The following is a 21,600-nucleotide window of genomic DNA, read 5'->3' as shown; positions in this document are numbered from 1 at the left end:
TGGCGAAGAAAGACAAAATGCAAAGATTAAGGTAAATGTCCAAAACTTCATTAGACATGGCTATCAAACACATGGTACATATATATTTTCTTGTACAAGTTTTTCATTGTTTAGTTATTTAAAATTTTATTAGGGTAAATTACACCTACACCTTGAGGTATGCTAAAATCACTTTAAGGTCCCTATGGTATCAGTAATTACAATCACCTCGCTGAAACATTGTTATTAGAAACCCTAACGAAATAATTGTTTTGGATAAGTTATTTCGTTAGGGTTCTACGAGACTATTAGTTTCAGGTAATGGTTGAGACAACATAGAGTTAAGGGGTGACATGGTTCTTCCAGCATTTCTTAAATCATTATTATTTTATATAAGATTTATAAATTTTCATCTATGGTAGCATTAACGGCCCCGTGGAAAACAAATATAGTGCATATTGGTCCATAGGACATGAAATCTTGGCTCCGGTAATTATTTCAGGGGTGTGGTTGTAATTACCAATATCATAGGGACCTTAAAATTATTGTAGCATACATCAGCGGTGTAAGTGTAATTTACCCTTTTTATTATAATTATTATTATTCCATCAAATGACATACGTAATGCATTTAAGTTTACACATGTTCGTAAGCACAAGTTTGACGTATAAATAACATTTTAAAAATAAAATAAAAAAAGAACTCTAACTCCACTTGTGCTCATAATTCAGCTTCTAATGCATGGATTCATTGTGCGAACTGCAGGAGTTTCAAAAAGACTCGAGTATTAGTACTCGTAAGCATGGTATTGTACAAGGAAGAAAATCGTAACATTTCAAGGAATATTGTGGGAATGCTGCTAAAATTAATCTGAAGCATTTCATTCTAAATGAAGAAAATTGTTTTATGTATGTATTAGTTGAAGATATGATGTATAATGTAATTTTATTGGATGTAAGTTGTGCAACTTGGGATTCAAAAATAAAATACATAAATGATTATTTGGTCCAATAAGTTTTCAAATGTAAGGTTCCAGTCCACTAACTTACGAAAATCAAAATTTTGATTTTGCAGGTTACCTTACTAGGTTGAAATATCATAGTGGTATATATATTTCAGGGTAAATTACAATAAATCCTCTGAATTAAGATAAAATTTTAAATAAATTAAAAAAAAAAAGAAAAAAGAACCTTGCCTCTTTAAAGTTTGTGTCGTCTTACGTCGTACTTTCCCCGGTCACGATATGAATCTTGACCACATATTTTTTGATTCGATGGAAGATTACTCAAAAAACATACAAATTTTATATCGTGGTTAGTTGTAATAGTATTATTTCTTGAGGGTGTGATTGTAATATTTTTTTTCTTTAAATAAAATATGAGCTTTTGGTACTACTAGTAGTTTTGTATGAGGAGTTTTACTGCAATGTTTATATTTAAGAGAGTTTTAATTGTGATATTTGGAATTTTTAATCGTATTACTGATGTAGTATAAACTAGTAACTCACTCGTGCGATGCACGGGGATCTATTCTAAAATTAAAATGTATTAATGACTAAAAGACGTCGAGGATGTAAATCGAATACCTCTATAAATGAAAAGAGGGTGTGCTAATACAATTTACGGGGACAGTTTAAAGAAATGAAAATATAATATAATCCAAAAAACTTAAAAAATAATATATGTTTCATTTGTTTAAGTACCGAGTTAAACAAAATAAATGATAAAATAAAATATAAAAAATTATAAAATTGTGATACAAAAAATAAACATTATTTGACCCAAATGGTACAACTATCTCGTCCAAGACACTCGAATTCTTAACATGAAACTTAATTATCAAAGTAGTGTTTTACAACACATGCATTGACATCGCCTATAACTCGTCTAATTCATTGCGAATAACATGCACATTTTTATTCTTCAAATACAATCAGTGATACACATTACTGAAACATGAATCACCTAAAAGTGTAAGAAATAAATACAATTTTTACTAAATGACCTTACTTAAAAAAAAAAAATCATTGAAGTCGACAGTAAGATAAACATAAAGAATAGTAAATATTGACTGTATTTTCATGTACATTTAAGTACATTTCAACTATATTAAATCTAATATATGAATGTTTACACACTTATATTCAAAATTAAGATTCTAATAATCATGCATACTCTTAGAATTAAAATTCAAATTCAAAATATTTGATAAAATGTAATATATGTGATATAAAAACTAAATTATAATTCCCAAGAAAAAAAAACATTGTTTCGATCAATATATAAAAAAAAACTTTATCAAAACAAAACCTATAAAAAACAAGTATGGTCAAAGTACAAAGTTTAGCATATATGGTATATTTTGAACTGTAAACACGATTTAATTAATTACTTATATGCTTATTTTGTAATATATAATAAAAATTAATATTTATATACATTTAATATTTTTTTTATTTAATGAGATTTTAGATCTTCCTCAAATTTCAGTTTGCAATCTCAACAAATCCGTAATCGAGACCTACTTCATAAAAATCAATCTCGTAATATTGCACGTCGATTTCTTTTCATTGGAATATCAAACCATTTCGTTTTAGGGAAAGAGATAATTTCTCTAAAATATTTTTTAATGATCCAAAGAACACACACACATAATGTTCTCACTGGATCGACAACATCCATTTTCACATATGTATATTTACCTATATATTTCGCACATTATTTTTAATGTGTTTTTTCCTTCCCTGATCAAAGTAGAATTTTTGCTATATAATTTATATATTTCTCTAGTTAGTATAGGCTTTTCTGCAAAAAGCAGTACTTCTAAATTCTAATATGCTTGCACAAATAATTATTCCTATGTCAAAACATACAAAATTAGACATTGTCACAAATCCATCTAGACACAATGTTGCTAATATATCATAATATTGGAATTACAATGAATGAAGAAGGGTGATTCTAATGTCATGTATATAAAGATTCAAAAGATTAATAGAAAAAAAATATTATGAACGTACAAACTAATAATAGTTTACGTAAATATTAAAAAAATGATAAGAATAAAAGAATTATTACGATACGTATAAATTAATATTGTAACATGAAAATATAAAAACTAAAGAAGATTTATTTAAATATATACAAATCATATAAGAATCTCTATTACAAATAACGAAATACATACATGAGTTATTTTAGTATTTTTTTATTACATTATCACTTTCATTAAACTCAACTTCTTCTTCATCGAAACTAAACTTACAATTATTGAATCTATAATCAAAGATGGAAAACCAAAAGTAAAAGTTTTTAAAATCCATCCATATAATATATCTAAATCATATCTTTGCATTCTACACAACGCTACAATGCTTCTCTCTTACCGACGTCGCCGCATATAACACACACGATGTTATCCATGGATATGAAAAACAAAAGGAAAGCAAAACAATGATTCGTTAGATTATTATACATACGCACGCATAATAAACGGATAACGTAATAAACATTTGACGATAAATAAAATGATTCAAAGCGAGCATGCACATCGCACAATACTGATCGCATTATGAAATTACAAAACATAAAGATGAATTTTTTTTTTTTAAGGTGAGGACCTTGGTTTAGCATGATCATAACAAAATATGTTGATAAAGAATGAGATAAATGAGTTTGTGTTGATGGTATTTATACTTAATTTTTACATACTAAATCAATTAATAAAATAACTTCAAGGAAACAATATATTTTATTATTTTTTGTGTTACTCGGTTAGAACAATTCAAACAAATTCAAACAATTAGAATTAATAAGAATCCGAAATTATTGAGATGGATTTAATAAACAAATGCGATCGTTAGGGGTACTAAAAAATTATTCAAATCACATGTATTCATTTGATAATAACATTAAATAGTAATGTATTAAACAAAATCAGAAATAACATAACCAAGGAAACATAACAAAAATAATCAAACAATCAAATCAATTAATCTACCTCGTTAAAATTGGCTAATTGATATAACAAAGTCAAATTAAAGATATGAAAGCATCGCTTTTAAAATATTATCACTTTTACGTGTTTATTAGGTACAAAATATTATGCTCATAATTTATTTAGCATAATACACATATTGATTTGATACAAGAATAAATAGAAACTTAAATAATATCAATTTGTATATAACAAAGGCAAACATAACAAAAAATAAATAAACAAATAAAATCAAGTGATCAATCATATCCTTAAAATTAATACTTTTAATAAGAATATCAAACAAATCAAATCAAATCATTAACCATATCCTTAAAATCAATACGTTTCATAAGAATATCAAAACAAATCAAAGTGAATTATTATTTTATGTTAATGTAAGACCCTTTTTTTCTTCTCTAAAGTATAATTTGATATGCAAAATAATTATTACAAATACTTATGTTATAACATTATAAAAAATATAAAAAAAAATCATAATGAAAGATGCGAGGAAAATTATATAAATAAAGTAATTTATATAATTAAAAAAATTATTAAAACAATTAATGCGTAAATAAATGTAATAAAAAATCTAGTTAATAATGCATTTTATTAACTAAATAATTCATTAAAATACTTAATGGAATAATATTGAAATATATTACTTATATATATATATATATACCAAATATTAAATTATTTATGACAATTTAAATATATTTCATTCCATTAATTGATATATTACTATTCCATTCATATCTGTATAGTTTCCTAAGATTGAGTATTTAAAAAGAACAACTCGATACTACATTTTATTCCATTAATTGACATATTACCATTCCATTAATAATATGATGATGCATTAATAAAATAAATTAATGTAAAATTATAAAATAATATAATTACTATAATAAATTAGTGATGATAGATTAGTACTCAACATTTCAATGTAGTTAAGTAAAACAAATCAAGAAAAAAAAAAGACGAAAACAATAAGTTTCCAAAACAAAAAGACAAACAAATGATCCAACTTTACACAAATTAAAAAATGAAATATATAAAATTTTAAATAGCGAAATTGCATATATAACCATATAGTAAATGAGCTTGATGAAACAATATTAAAAATAATTACAGACATATATAAAGAATAGAAAATTGTTAATTGCATATTATTTTTTACATTTATCACTTCGATGACGGTCTTTTAAGGAATGAAAAAAATGAGCATTTTTTCTCGCACAATTCATATGAGATTCACGGAATTCTTTATACTACTTTGACGCACCCGATATCGTCACACATAGCACATAGGTCGATGTTATCCATAATATCTACAAAAATAACATAAACAAACAACAAATAATATGTTAGACTAAATACATGTATATGTGTAAATAACCTTTAGACACATTCATTATATCAAAATAATGAAATAAAGAACATGTAAAACTATGAATATATGAACAACAAAAATTACAAAAAAATACAACATTTCCTCTTTGCAGCCATTTCGGGCATGACCTATTTTTTTTATTTTTATGCGAATGTAAAATTCCGGTGGAGAGTATGAGTGAGTGAAATGGATTGGAATGAGGGGTATTTATACTTGAGTTTTATATAATAAAAAAGTAAATAGTAAGTTATTATGGAAGTACACATTTAATGTTATAATCTTAACCAATTATTGTTGATTATATATTTTCCATGAATTAACCATATGAATCAAAACCAATCAACTTAAATAGGTAAGAAATCAAATTATATGCCATAAAATTGGGGAATTGATTGACAATTTATAGTAAAACAAACATTTGAAATTCAAAATTTGGAATCCGAAAATTTAAATTTCAAAATTTAAATGTTGTTTAGTTATTAATATTTATAAAATTAAATTAGTACATATAGATTAAGTTGGCAAAATATTTAAAAAAAAATCCATGTATGGTGATTAATTAACTTATTGGTATATTCATTTGAATTATTGATGATTTGTAAAAATAATTATTATTAGTATTATTATTATTTATTATTATTAAAAAACTAAATTCGAAAATATATGTCATATAAAATGAATGTTCTATTTAAAAAAAAAAAAGACATTCGAGAAGTATATTTCGGAAAATTAAATTAAAACGTGAGATAAAAACAATTAATTAACCGTGTATAAATAATTAAATATAATTATGATTTTTCGCTCTAAAAAAAATAGTGTGTAAAATATGATATACAAAATCGAATACTCGTTAAAAAATCGAGTGTTCTGAATTTTAAAAAAAGAACAGGCGAAAAATATAGTTCAGAAAATTAAAATTATAAAAAAATATAATATTTTTAGAACTGATATGATATTGAATTTATGAAATATTATATATAAATATGTGGTAATCATTAAATGATTGTGTAAATGTAAAATAGGAAAGAACTTAAAAACATACCTAAATAAAAATGCCACCTAATCAATTGATGAATCCACCTCATCAATTGAACTCCAACTAAGCAATTTTGATAAATGACATCAACATTTGCCACATGTCAATCATTGAGGGCATAGATCCTCTTTTTATATTATATATAGATTATTTTAATTCAATACATCTCCCTCCCTTATTCATTCGTTTTGTTTCTATGGATTCTTGATTCTTCTAGTGGCTCTTCTCAGATTATTGGTCTAAAATTTTGGCAGGATTAACGCTCTCGAAAAAAAGTCTCTCCCGAAAAAAAAAGAAAAAGAAAAAATATAAAGTCTTGTTAGAAGTGAAAAACTAATTCTAATTTTGTCCCAATAAAATTCAGAAAAATAAAAAAAAAAATTAGTATGAAAAAAATTGTTCCACAATCAGAATTATTTTATCCGAATGAACGAAATTTGCTAAATACTTTTTGGCTGCGGCTATATGCAAAACTAATTCCACTTGTGCAAGACCAAATTAAAATTTTCAATGTATAAATACTATAATGCCCTTATTTATTAAAAAAATAAAAAATTCCAAATATGCAAGACCAAAAATTCAAAAACACAAAAAACCCTATCACAAGACCATAAAACCACAAGACCAACTCTCATCTTCTCCATCTTCCAAAACCCACAAGACCTTTCTCTTTCATCCTCCATTAACCCACAAAACCTAGAAATTCAAAATCATCAAAACTCAACAAATCTTACAAAGATGGCAAGTATGGAGTCAGAAGACATCAAAATAGAAGATTCTACGATGGAAGAACCCAAGAATGTATGCATTTATGGGTTTTTTAGCTAGAATATCGATTTTCCAAAAAAAAACCCGCGCAAACGAATTCGACATGTACAGGTCGAATTTAACAGGTAAAAATCGACATGTAGATGTCGATTTTGAGGTATAAAATTCGATATTTAGATGTCGATTTTGAGGTATAAAATTCGACATTTGAATTTGTGCTATAAATTCGACATGTCAATGTCGATTTTTACCTATGAAATTCGACGCTTAAGTGTCGATTTGTAGCATAGTTTTTCGACACCTTGGTGTCGATTTTTGTTTTTTTCTCATTATTTGTATTTGGTCTTACATGAGAAAAAAAAGCCAATTTAATTTAGGGTAAATTACAAACACCCCCTGAGGTATGGTCAAATTACAAAAACACCCATCTTGTTTGGATAATTACAACCACCCCCCTCAACTCCTCAAATTTAGTGGAATTTTCGAGATTATATGTAATATTATCACTTTTGTACCCGTTTTTTCCCATTCTAACTCTACATTATGAAGCAAGATGATCATAATATGTGATTTTTAGCATGTATATATCAGTTTGTGGTGCATCGGAAACTGTATTTTTTACGCAAAACGAGTACAAACTAGAGCACATTTCACGGAATCTAGATGACTATGTTGAATTTGGCACCATAAAGGTGGAGGTCTAAGAAAAAATCATAGTTGATGGGGGTAGATGTAATTATCCAAACAAGAGGGGTGTTTTTGTAATTTGATCATACCTCAGGGGGTGTTTGTAATTTACCCTTTAATTTATGGGCATACTTGTCATTCCATCTTAATAAAATAGAATCTTTTGGAATTTTTCTTTAATTTGGTTTTGCACAAGTGAAATGGGTATTGCATATAGCCGCAGCCATACTTTTTTTAATTCATGACACCTTCGGCTCATCCATTCCGCCCGTTTGTCCAGACGTGGTGCCTTTTCTCGTTATCATCTACCGCCCTTTCTTTCCTCCCGGCTATTCACGCATGAAGATTGTTGTATGTATGCTTGACTTAGATTACGACGAATGGTGAATTACTAAAACCCTTCAATTAAAGTTTAATTTACAGTTTTCATCCCTCAAACTTGTTTTGATTTCACATTTGGTTCATCGTATTCATAAAAAAACACATTTGGTCCGTTATGTTTCAAATATTCAACACTTTTAGTCGTTTTCGTCAATTTTCCATTAAAACTAATGGAATCGAACGTGTTCCCATAACTACCGTAACTGACAGTCAGACTAACGGTAAATTGACGAAAATGACAAAAAATGTCAAATGATTGAAATATGAGGGACCCAATGTGTTTTTTGTGAATATGAGGCACTAAATGTGTAATCAGAGCAAACTTGAGGGATGAAAACTGTAAATTTCCCGATAATTTATAGGAATTTTTTTGATAATTAGACTTTAATTCGGGCTCTTTGGTAATTCACCATTCGTCGTAATCTAAGTTAATCACAGAGTAAAAAAAAATATAAGCTGAACTACCAATGGAGCCGCCACCACCACCACCACCACCGCCGTCGTCGCCGGGAGTTTCACCGATCAAATTGAAAGAATGCATGGAAGAGCTGCTGAAATTCACTCTGCTCTTATCCACACAAGGCAAACTCCAAAGCGGCCTCTCCGATGAATACTGCGACGGCCTTCTCAGAGACGATCCTTCCAACCCCCTTCCAATTACCAACGGTAATTTTAATACGCTGCCCTAATTTTCACAAATTACTTCATGGTTGTACTCTTCGCATAGACAGTTGTACCTTGGCGACTTCATTTTGATTATTTTGTTAATTGTTTTGACCGTTTTCCCCACTGCCTTTCAAGTTTCTATGTGATTAGGTGATTTTCTGTTTTTTTTCATAATTTTAGGCAAATTGCACATCAACCCCTGTAAATTTCTAATTTTTGCACTTTACCGCGGAAAAAATTTTATAAGTGAATGCTCGTCCATTCAAAATGTTATTCTTGTTGCACATTGCCCCGGTAGCAAAACTCAGATGGATTATTCATCGAAATTGAGTATTTTTGTTGCACGTTGCCCCTTTAAAATGTTGTTTTTGTTGCACAATGCCCTCCATAACTTAGTTTATGTGCAAGTGCAAGTGTGCAACCAAAATAATATTTTGAAGGGGGAGTATTCCTTTTTCGAATTTTTAGGGGGGAAAGTACGAAAATGGGAAATTTATAGGGGGGTGTACATTTTCTCCTAATTTTATGGTCCGTGAACCAATTTTCCAATTTGTAGTGCTATTTACATACATGAAGGTGTGCTATGGGTAACTACAAGAGGTATAACACATAATGACAATGAATATATAATAAATAATTGTGAAGCTAAATAATTGTGAACATGCGAAACCCCCAAGAATGTCACAATATAACATTTATTCTAGAATATTCTTTCTTCTTTATACGAACCGAGTGGATCGAACAAAAAAAAAAGAAGATTATTTTTCACATTTCATTTCATCAACTCTAACAAAAAAGTTGTTATTATTTTTTTGTCAAAAATTTGTTCAGGCGGTGATGTGCAAAAACTAACAAAGTTCAGGTGGTTTAATATTATTTATCCTTATTTTTATATTTTTTCATACTAATACGATCTCTTGAGTATCATAAGATTTCTTAACTAAACTTAAGAAAACTTTCTTTATTATTTCTCTGCATTATAAAACCCTAGCACAAGAGGACTATTTAAAAATAATAAAACCCTAGAATCCTAATCTAACTAGGAAAGATAACCTATACTAATAAAATACTAAATATTTCTCCTAACCTCTAACTCACGGCCGATTATATAAACCTAAACAAAATATTCTAATTAATTAATAATAACTAAATACTAAATAAATCAATAACTAAACTATTAATGTAAATAATAATTACAATCGTAACACATACATATATATTTAAAATAAATTTTACTATCAATTACGAGCTTGCAATTGATTATCTGACCATGTAAGTAATTAAGGAAGCAACAAAAATATTTGAAGATTTACTTTTCAACATGTTTTTAACTATCTAGAAATTCCAAAATAACCCATAAGATATCAAACATGTGTCCTCGAGTATCGAACACGAAACCTTTCTGAAACGCAAAAATATTATAGAGTTGAAGTTTCCGCGCCAAATAGACCGTGATTGAAGGTCGGTACTTGTGTGATTTGAAGATTTCAAACTTCTCTAAAATTGGGAGACATTTGCACCATTTTATTTTTTTAATACTACAATTATATTTTGTAGTATTAAACTTAGCGTGCTAGGATTAAACTTTCATGTGACGACTAAAGACTTGTAGTTTCATTGATTAAGCATTGGATTCTCTAACGTGTTAGGATTAAACTTTAATGCGAAGACTTGTAGTTTTAAAATGGTTATACAATAATTCTTGCTTTCACTTGCATCTAATTAATTAACAGCAAAACTCTAATGTCAGATAACTTAATATTGTATTATATTTAAATTTGGGAAAACTATATTTTGCATCCCTCAAATTTGCACCGATTTCACATTTGGTCCCCTATGTTCACAAACAACACATTTGGTCCCTCATGTTTAACTAATTTAATGCTTTTAGTCATTTCTGTCAATTTACCATTGGTCTGTCAGTTAAGTCATTGATGGGCACACACTTGATTCCGTTAGTTTTAACGGAAAATTGACGGAAATGACTAAAAGTGTTGAATTTTTTAAACATGGTGAGGAACAAAATGTATTTTTTTGTGAACCCGATGGATCAAATGTGAAATAGGTGCTAACAGAAGTGATGAAGACTGTATTTTTTCCATTTAAATTTTAATCCTCGAACTTTATTCTTCACATAAACTAAATTAAACATGTAAAGGAGTCGTACCTTCTTTGGGACTAATTAGTCAACATCAAGTTTTTCAACTTGTGATTTGAACTTGTCAAAAAATACCATTGACTTTGTCATAATGGCAACAATACGATAACTTATAGGCAATAAACAAAATGTCATATGGTACAATGTACATTATTAGTATAAAATGTGACAAAGAACCTCATTATAATTCTTACCAAACAAATTAAACAAAGTAGAAGAGATTGAATCATTATGTCTGTGATACCAGTGTTACCAGAATTTCATGGTATGTATTATATGATATTCACAAAACTAATTCTTTCTTTTCTTTCTCATTATATATATATATATATATATATATATATATATATATATATATATATATATATATATATATATATATATATATATATATATATATATATATATATATATATATATATGTGTGTGTGTAATAAAAAAATTGAGTTTATTGCAATTACTACCCCTGTGAAAATCGCAACTGCGTGTTTGCCCCCTGTCATAAAAAAATTAGTAAATACCCCCCTGTATATATTAGTCAAAGACAAAAAACCCCCTTATCGCAAATCGTGTGTCTCACTCGCGGTTTCTGAGATTTTTCTTCCTTTTGTTGTGTGAAATGACAGTACTGCCCCCAACTTCTTTTCTTTTTTTTTTTTTTTTTTTTTTTTTTAAAAGTATTAAGTATAAACCAAAAAAAATAAATCGAATAATATTTAATTTTCTCAAACTTTACCTTCACCGTTCTCCACCATCGTCCACGGCGGGGGACATCAAACCACCACCACTCCCCGCAGAATACACCACCCTCTCATAGCAGATCCCCTTGTGATTCCCTTTTCTTCTTCTTCGTCTCGTCTGTTTTCTTCTTCGTCTCGTCTGTTTTGATTCCCTTTTGCTCTGTTTTGTGTGCTTTTTTTTTTTTTTTTTGTTGTTGTAACAAACGCCCCCCAACCCCCCAACCCCCCACACCCATCATCATCTATCCATCTTCCAACCAAACCCCTGACTATTATTTATTATTTTATTATTTCTCCGTCCAGTTGATCTGTATCTGCCTCTCATATCGGCATTTTGAAGACGACCCAGAAAAAAAAAACTTTTTTTTTTAGTTCGCTCGTATACGATCAAGATTGAATTTTTATTCTCTCTCTCTATACTTCTTTCTCTCTCTAGGGTGGTGTAATCTGATTTTCGTCGATTCACCCGCATTTTCCCAGCCACACCACTGTTCGAAGAAATAGTACAGCACTACAACTCCTCGCCGCCGTAGGCGACGCGGAGAGGAGGAAATTCTGGTGAAAGTGGGAGGTGGAATGGGAGGCGGCAACGAGGTGAAGTTGGCGGTGGATGGGTGTCTGCGACGAGAAGAGTGGAGGAGACATGTTGTGGAAGGAAAGGGGTGGGTCCGGCGGAGGTGGCGGCGGGAAGAGGTGATGGCCGGAGGTGGTGGTGGGGGTTTGGTGGTGGTGGCGATTTCAATGGGGAATAAGAAGAATTTGGGGAAGACATGTTCTTCTCTCATTTTGGAGGCGGCGGCATAACCAGGTGATTGCCGCTGGTGCCACGGTGGTGGGAATTTGGTGGTGGTGGTGGTGATTTCAATGGGGAAGAAGAAATTTGGATTTTGTGGAAGACGATACTTTTTCCAAAATGCTGATTTCAGCTCCCACAATTTTACTAATATAATGTATTTTCTGAAAAATTATAATTCAGTCCCTAACTTATTATTTGATTAAGTTTCTACATTTTTTTAGTATTTCAATTTGGTCCCCAAGGTTTTTTGCAGAAACATCCTAAGGCTATTTTTGTCCTTTCACAATCGGTCAACGGGAAAAAGAGAAATGGGTCGAGTAAGCTATCTAAACATAAATACAGGGGGGTATTTGCTAATTTTTTTATGACAGGGGGGAAACGCACAGTTGCGATTTTCACAGGGGTAGTAATTGCAATAAACTCTAAAAAAATTAGTATATATTGCTTAAATCTGCAAAATTCAGCAGAATGGAAACAAGAGAGGCACCACCTGCACATTTGTTGATCAAGATTGAATCATTCTCCTTATTTGAAAAGTATCAAATTGAGAAATACGAAACTAAGGAATTTGCGGCTGGGGAATATAAGTGGTATTGTGTATGCTAACGCTTTGAGTATTGGAGATATTATAATATTAAATGATACATTTCACTAACAACTTAAGCTTAATGCATATATTGCTTGATAAAATCAAACAGTAATGAAAGATGGTTGAACTTGTACAGGAAACTAATAATCTATCCTAATGGAGACGACAACATCGGAAAAGATAGCGGCTATGTTTCTGTATATTTGGCAATGGTAGACACATGTTCTCAACCTGTGGAGGTCAATGCTGTCTTCAGTATCTTTCTCTTTAATCATATTTCCGGCAAATATCTATCTTCACTAGGTACTATTCTTGTTCTCTAGCTAATTACAATTAGTTTATTTAAGTTGCAAATTAAAACAAGTAGTCGGGACCTGAGAAGTTCTATTAATTTAGCGAATTATTAATTTATCGAGTTAATAATTTAACATGTTTTCATCGAGTCGGGACCAAGAGAAACTATTATCTAATCGAGGTTGTATTGTTGTATATGTATGGGACAGGAAGAACAAGACGTTTCCTAGGAACAAAGTCCAAATGGGGATTTTCAAAATTTATTTCAAAGGAAAGTCTGACAGATCCATCAAATGGATATGTAGTTGGTAACAACTCATGTGTGTTTGGCGCTGAGGTTTTTGTGGCTAAAAAAGAAGCAATCACTCAATGCGTGTCTTCAAGAAATGTTGACATTCCTTACAAACGTGATTGGATTATTCCAAACTACTCCAAACTCGGAGATGTTTGGAGATCTGCGATATTCCGTGCTGGAGGCGAAGAATGGTACTATATATGCTTTTTTTATATTTTTTATTTTGGAACTATGTGTGTTATATCCTTGCAATATTCCATTGTTGACATGAGTACTTCTGTTGGTAAATGAAGGAACATTTTTCTTTACACGAAAGGACTAATCTATGTCAGCATCAATATGTTGTATCACGGTTGTGAAAGAGTGGAAGCATGTTTTACCGTACGTATCAAAGACCAGATTTTTGATCATGAATACGAGAAATCAATTAGTAAGTTACAAAACATCAGGGTTCGTGATTGTTGTCGATATTTCTCCTTGAATCTCTCTCATCAAATACTACATTTGTTTTTCTTGCAGGAGATGGCTTGTTTACAGCTACCTGCAATGTTCAGGGACTGTATAATTTCATTGAGATTGCAACTATGAATGATCCTAAAAAGGGATATATTGTGAACGACTCTTGTGTTCTTCAGCTTGAAATCTCATCTCTCAGAGATGTGGCAGAATAATTCCCCTATCATGGAATATTTATTGGCCGCACATTATTCATCTCTCTCTCTCTCTCTCTCTCTCTCTCTCTCTCTCTCTCTCCCTCTCCTATATTTATATATATAAAATTACAAAAAATCACATTATAATACCAAAAAATCATTTCGCACAACAATTTTATCAAGAACAGACCGAATACCACTAGGAAAAAAACTACAGAAAACCCTATAATACCGTGGGTGAAAAAAATGTAGTTCGAAAACGAAATTCAGAGTATGTATGAAATATGAATACAGCGTATGGAAGGAGAAAATACATACTTGAGCCATTCGTTATGTTGTTTCTTTATCCACGTGGACCACTAGTGGGATAATAGTCAACAAATAAAGGATAAATTATTAATCAATTATTTATGTTACAAAACAAGAATTAAACAACAAAATAAAATCAAAACTTCGATTAAAAAAATATAGGGAAAATTGTAGTTTTGGTCATCTATGTTGACTTATTTAGGAATTTAGTCCTCTAACTTATCATGTTTCAGTTTTACATGTAATAACTTTGCAAATATAGTATTTTTAGTCCTATTTTGCATGATTTTTTTTATTTTATGACGCGACAAATTAAAATTGACATGTTTTTCCTTATATGGACGCTTGGAAAGTTATAAATTCAACATGTAACTTACCATTGTAAGAACTTTAATAATGCGAGCCGACAAATATATAAACCAAATTAGAAGAGCATTTATAATTTTTAAGTGTTCATATAAATAAATTTATGCGAGTTTGTTAGGTACATCATTAAACGACGGCTAAACTTCAAAGTTCGAGTGAAATAGGACTAAAATTATTTTGGTTGTGTTTCGGCGAGAGAGAAACGGTCGGAAGTTTTGAGAAATTGTTTAAAAAATATTAAACAATTAAATTGAAAAATTATTCAAAATTTGGTAATCAAATTAAATAAAGGTTTTTTTAAATACAAAATAAAGAAATACATAATAATGAAATTTAAGTTTTCTTTCGATGTAAGGATAATTAAATTGTTTTTTTATATACATAAATTATCTGATAATAAAAATAGAAATTAAAGATCCTATTGTACTTTTCTAACTAAGACAAAACAAAAATAAAATAATTAAAATATTTATAAAATATAAGAATTAATTGCAAAACCTCGGGATATTTGTGTCTTTTTATATCAAGTCAACACTCAAATGAATAATGGGCTAAGTGTGTTATATAAATAATTTTATAGAGGGGTTTTTGCTAGTTTATTTATGGCATGGGGGTTTTTATTATTTAAAGATTACACGAGTATTTTGCTATTTACTCGAATAAATAACATAATTGTTGGCGCCAGATTTCCGACTATTGAAGATCGAGGAAATCCGCCGAGTTTTGGAATTAAAAGATTGGCAAAGATTTTTTTTCCATGTTTATTTTGGAATTTATTAGAGTCCTATTCTTATAATACTTCTATTAGGACTTAGATTTATTTCCATGTATTTTATTTTAGTTAGGTATCTTTTGTACTTATCTAGAATAGAAGTAGAAATCAACTAGGATTCTATTACTTAGTTAAATAGATTTCTTGGGGTTCACGCTAGGTCTTAGGGCTTATTTTCATGGCTATATAAGCCTCCAAGACACACAAGAACCGTAGGCATTATTTGGGAGAAAAACCACTTCATAGCATCGAAGCTTTGCCAAGGCGTTCTGCGGAGCAGGACTGTGCCATCGTTGCACTGTGCCATCGCTGTGTGTGCCAATATATACAGTCTGCTGTATAGATCTCAAGGGAGATCAGCCGCGTTTCTGAAGGGAGTTCAGGCCTGAAGGGAGTTCGACGCACGCGATGTGGAGCTGCTGTTGGAAGAGACACGGAGTTCAAGTTGTGTATAAGAACGGCATATTACATGAAGAGGGAGTCTTTAGTGTTTTTAATAAGTCCTATTAATGTACACTGTAAATCTGAACTAGTGAAATCGTGTTTGCAGGTCCACGTGGATGTAGGGCACATTTGTGTCTGAACCACATTAAATTCTTGTGTTTGTTTACTCGCTTTCAGTAGTTTATAACTGTGTTAACACAAGAATTGTAGTTGTAACTGCATACTGTTCCCACAACAATTGTTACAACTTCGGTTAACAGATTTTCATAGGCATTTAAAATTCAACAATTGGCATCAAGAGCCGGTCACTAGATATACTTAGTGTATGATTTTGGGAATTTGATTTATTTGCTTTACTTGTTGTAGGATGAGTATTCACAAGGAAGGCAGTTCAACTACACGTCCCCCATTGCTAGATGGAACGAACTATACGTATTGGAAAACCAAGATGAAGATGTTCATCAAATCAATGGATGAAGATTCACGGCGTACAGTTCTAACAGGGTGGACGAGACCAGTGGCCAGAACCAGAGAAGGTGTTGAGTATGAAAAACACGAAGAAAACTGGAGCAAGAAAGAACAGATAGTGGCAAATACCAATTCAAAGGCTTTAAATGCTATATTTAATGCGGTTGACACCAACCAATTTAAATTGATATCTGGTTGTGAATGTGCCAAAAGGGCATGGGATATTCTTTAGACTGCATATGAAGGAACAACCTCAGTAAGACTGTCAAAACTCCAGATGCTTGCCACTCGCTTCGAAGATCTTAGAATGAACGAAGATGAGACCGTAGCGGACTTCAATTCGAAATTGTGCGACATTGCTAATGAAGCTCATGGCCTTGGAGAAACATATCCTGAAGAGAAACTTGTACGCAAAGTTCTAAGATCTCTTCCAGATCGATTTGCATACAAGATAACTGCAATTGAAGAGGCTAATAATGTTGATGAACTCCATCTTGACGAGCTCATAGGAAACTTGCAGACATTTGAGAACAAGCTGAGTATGAGTAGAATGGACAAAGAAAGAAATTTAGCTCTACAGTCAACCAATGTTCCAACTTCTGTTGTTCCGACTACTATTGTTTCCACTCCTGTTGTCCCAGCAGTGTCTGCTGTTGAAGTAGAACTTATCAAATTAATGGCACACATTGCTGAAAATATTGATAAGATGGTCAAAGTAAATGAGAATCCCTCAAAGGTTGACACACGCCTCAAGAAAAGAAGAATTCAGTGTAAAGAATGTCAAGGATTTGGTCATACTCATTACGAGTGTACCAATAGACTAAAGAAGCAGGGAAAATATGTTACTACTGCCAAGAGTGATGACATGAATGACTCCAATTAGGAGGAAGACAAAAAGGATGGAAACCTTTTCTGTGGGACTAGCACGATTGTTCAACCAATAGCTAAGGCTACAATGCCTGTGCAGACATCCGTCAGGTATGAACATTCCCTGTCTGATCACCTTATTAGTCTAAACTCTTCTTTTAATACAGGTGAAACCAGCTTAGACGATGAAGAGGAGATTACAGCAGAAATGATTCAGCAACAACAAGATGAATTGTTCAAAACATGTCTTGCTGTAGATGAAATGAATAAGGCCTTGAAGACACAAGTTGTCGAGCTCGAGAAAGATAAAGAGGTACTTTTGTTAAAATTGAATACTGCTACAAAAGATGTTGAGAAACTAAAACAACAGTTAAATTTAAAAAATTCTCAACCTCCTGCGAGTAAGAAAAACCATGTGTGTAAGTTTGACAAAAAGGTTGATCCTAAAAACACTTTTGTGAAGAAAACTGATTGTCCTAACAACTCCCATGTCTTAACAAACCAAAAGTTTTCTCGTAAAACTAATGGAAAAAGGTTTGTTCCAACTTGTCACTTCTGCCATAAATTGGGTCACAACATACCAAAATGTTTTTTAAGATGGAAGTTGATAAATAAGAGTTTGTGACAACATTTACCCAATTCCGCTGCGTTGCAACATGCTCCTAAGATGGGACACTCTGATATAAAACAAAAATGGGTGAAAAAAGATGACATTAATTGCTTTTCCGCTGCAACTACTCTTAATACTTGTGCTAGTAACTTGTGGTACTGTTCTAAGTATATAACAGGTAATCCGAAGCACTTGAAGGACTATCAGAAATGTGCAAGTGGACATGCAACTCCTGGTGATGGAACTAAGAAACAGGTAAGAGGTAAAATAACTGTTAGTCTTGGTAGAAATCTAGTTGAACAAAAGGTTGTGTCAATAGACTGTGTGTCAACAGATAATCAGTTTGCTGATTCTTTTACAAAACCTTTAGATTCCCCTCGATTTTATTCATTGCGTAAATCGCTTGGAACTTGCTGTGTTCATAAATGAACAATGAAATGATAGTGTAACCATCCTTCTGTTATGTCCGGGTTACACTTGAAAGTTTGATAGGACATACTGAGTTACCACACATATCTTGTGGTAACATGTTTCAACCTTTGTTGATCCTTATTTTACTTTGAAAGGTTTGATTGTTTATTCTTCTTATCTGAATTTGGGTCGATAATTTTTGTGGATTAATTTTTTGTTCATGCGAGGACTTTAGATAGAAGAGAGCTGCCACCCTCTATCGGGAGTGATCAATGCCTATGACCTCATTCATCTCAAAGATCATACTTCTATAGGAAGAATTATGCCATTTGCATATGCATTCCCGACTTCTAATTAAAAGCTATGTGAATTCTTAAGAAGGTTGTCCTCCTAATATTTGGTTGAACTACATATCAAGAATCATAAAAAAAAAAAAAAAGGAGGAGGAGATGTATCTGCCAAATCTACGGATTGATATGAAATTTAAAAAAAAAAAAAAAAAAAGGCAGAATAAAACAAGGGTGTGATTTCTTGGGATGTTGTTGAGGTATTTATTAGTGAAATTCTTCTTGAAGTTCACGATCGAATTGCTGTGCTAATCGCATATGCATTCATAAACCCATTAAAATACCTAATTTATGATTTCTTGAGTATGGTCATGAGGCTATAGATATATCGTGCGTGCATCCAAGAGCTTGTTGATAGCATTTTATCTAGTTTATTTCAATGTTATTTTAATTAATCCTTGAAAAGAATCTTCCTATTTGGCTAACTTGGTCTACTTGATTTCCTTCATTTTTCAACTTGGTTCATGCTTGGGCAGTTGTTCTTTAGTTTTTCGAAAATATTTTAAATTCCTGATTTATGAGGATTTTCAAATTAAGGGGATCTAGATATTTTGTATTTTTTGCGGCTTACCTTATTTGCTGACTGCGTGTCTTAACAAACCTTTGTTATAACTAGGACTCTAAGTCTATCTTTGGCACAAACTGATCAGAAAGGGGGAGTAGTAGTAACCTCTGCCGTAACAACTTGCGCTGTGACACAAATAGTAACCTGCATTGTGATTTCCTGCGATTTGAATATTTTTATTTGATATGTCATGCGTTTAAGTTTATATATTGATCGATATTGCAGGAACATTTAGTTGGTTATGACATTTTTATGTCGAAACATTTAGTGTCCTAACAGTCTGTGTTACAGGGGGAGTATATCTCTTCTGCAGGGGGAGTAGTTCTATTTTGCAAGGAGAGTTCTTGTTAAACATGGATTCTGACAAATCTATGCCAAAGGGGGAGATTGTTGGCGCCAGATTTCCGACTATTGAAGATCGAGGAAATCCGCCGAGTTTTGGAATTAAAAGATTAACAAAGATTTGTTTTCCATGTTTATTTTGGAATTTATTAGAGTCCTATTCTTATAATACTTCTATTAGGACTTAGATTTATTTCCATGTATTTTATTCTAGTTAGGTATCTTTTGTACTTATCTAGAATAGAAGTAGAAATCAACTAGGATTCTATTACCTAGTTAAATAGATTTCTTGGGGTTCAAGTTAGGTCTTAGGGCTTATTTTCGTGGCTATATAAGCCTCCAAGACACACAAGAACCGTAGACATTATTTGGGAGAAAAACCACTTCATAGCATCGAAGCTTTGCCAAGGCGTTCTGCGGAGCAGGACTGTGCCATCGTTGCACTGTGTCATCGTTGTGTGTGCCAATATATACAGATTTGTTGTATAGATCTCAAGGGAGATCAGCCGCGTTTCTGAAGGGAGTTCAGGCCTGAAGGGAGTTCGACGCACGCGGTGTGGAGCTGCTGTTGGAAGAGACACGGAGTTCAAGTTGTGTACAAGAACGGCATATTACATAAAGAGGGAGTCTTTAGTGTTTTTAATAAGTCCTATTAATGTACACTGTAAATCTGAACTAGTGAAATCGTGTTTGCAGGTCCACGTGGATGTAGGGCACATTTGTGTCTGAACCACATTAAATTCTTGTGTTTGTTTACTCGCTTTCGGTAATTTATAACTGTGTTAACACAAGAATTGTAGTTGTAACTGCATATTGTTCCCACAACAACTGTTACAACTTCGATTAACAGATTTTCATAGGCATTTAAAATTCAACAATAATAATCTCATCATTATTGGATCATATAACATTAACTAAAATTATATTATTGGGAAAAAAAAAATCAATATCAAAGTGTTACAATACATGTGGTGTATCTGAGGATGTAAAGTGTAATTAACCCAAAAAAAAAGAAAAAGAAAAAAAAGAAAAAGAAAAAAAAAAACTAACTACGAATGAGCTCATTTACACCCTTAAGAATATGTATAGACATATAGGTTCAATCTCCTACATACAATATTACACGTAGGGGCAGACCCAAGGTATGTCTTGGTGGGGGACGTCCCTGCATGAAATATTTTTTTTACCTACTTTTTATTATTTTTTTAATATTTTATGTTATTTATCTATTAATTTATATACTTTAGTCGTTGTGCAAATCCGTGGCGTTTAACTCTCAGCTTGTAGATCATTTTAATTAATCACGAAAAATTTAGATCGACTCGGTTTGCGTTATAATATGTAAAGTTTTGATGAGTGCATGCCTGATTTGGACTCTATTTCATTACTCCCTCCTTCCCTTAATATTTGTCACTTTTGCCATTTTCTCATATTTCAAATTATTTGTCCTTTTACCATTCCAATGAATAATTAATTGCATTTTTTTTCAATTTTGCCCTTTCTCACTCATAATTAATTAAATATAATTATATAAAAATTAATTAATGGCATGGGCATTTTAGTGATTTGCTATAGTTTTTGCTATTATCTATGCATATTTATTGAGTTTCTTAATATGTGTGCAACTAACAAAAGTGACAACTATTGAGGGAAGGAGGGAGTATTTTCTAATATGGATTGTTG

At 31.2% G+C, this 21,600-nt stretch overlaps 1 protein-coding gene across 1 annotated transcript in view; it reads left to right on the top strand.

Moving 5' to 3' along the window:
- The first annotated feature begins 8,623 nt into the window (after positions 1-8,623).
- The window catches only part of LOC148769721 (uncharacterized), a 100,023-nt gene continuing 87,046 nt past the window's right edge, over positions 8,624-21,600 (top strand). The window contains exon 1 of the mRNA XM_088820308.1: positions 8,624-8,891. Coding sequence (XP_088676434.1) covers positions 8,693-8,891 — 199 coding nt within the window. The 5' untranslated portion in view covers positions 8,624-8,692. The remainder of the gene's footprint in view (positions 8,892-21,600) is intronic.

The sequence above is a fragment of the Erythranthe guttata genome, chromosome 7 (assembly GCF_056151865.1).
Source record: "Erythranthe guttata isolate IM_541 chromosome 7, IM_541, whole genome shotgun sequence".
NCBI lineage: Eukaryota > Viridiplantae > Streptophyta > Magnoliopsida > Lamiales > Phrymaceae > Erythranthe > Erythranthe guttata.
Note: the sequence above shows the minus strand (reverse complement) of the source record. Positions and strands in the feature narration are given on the sequence as shown.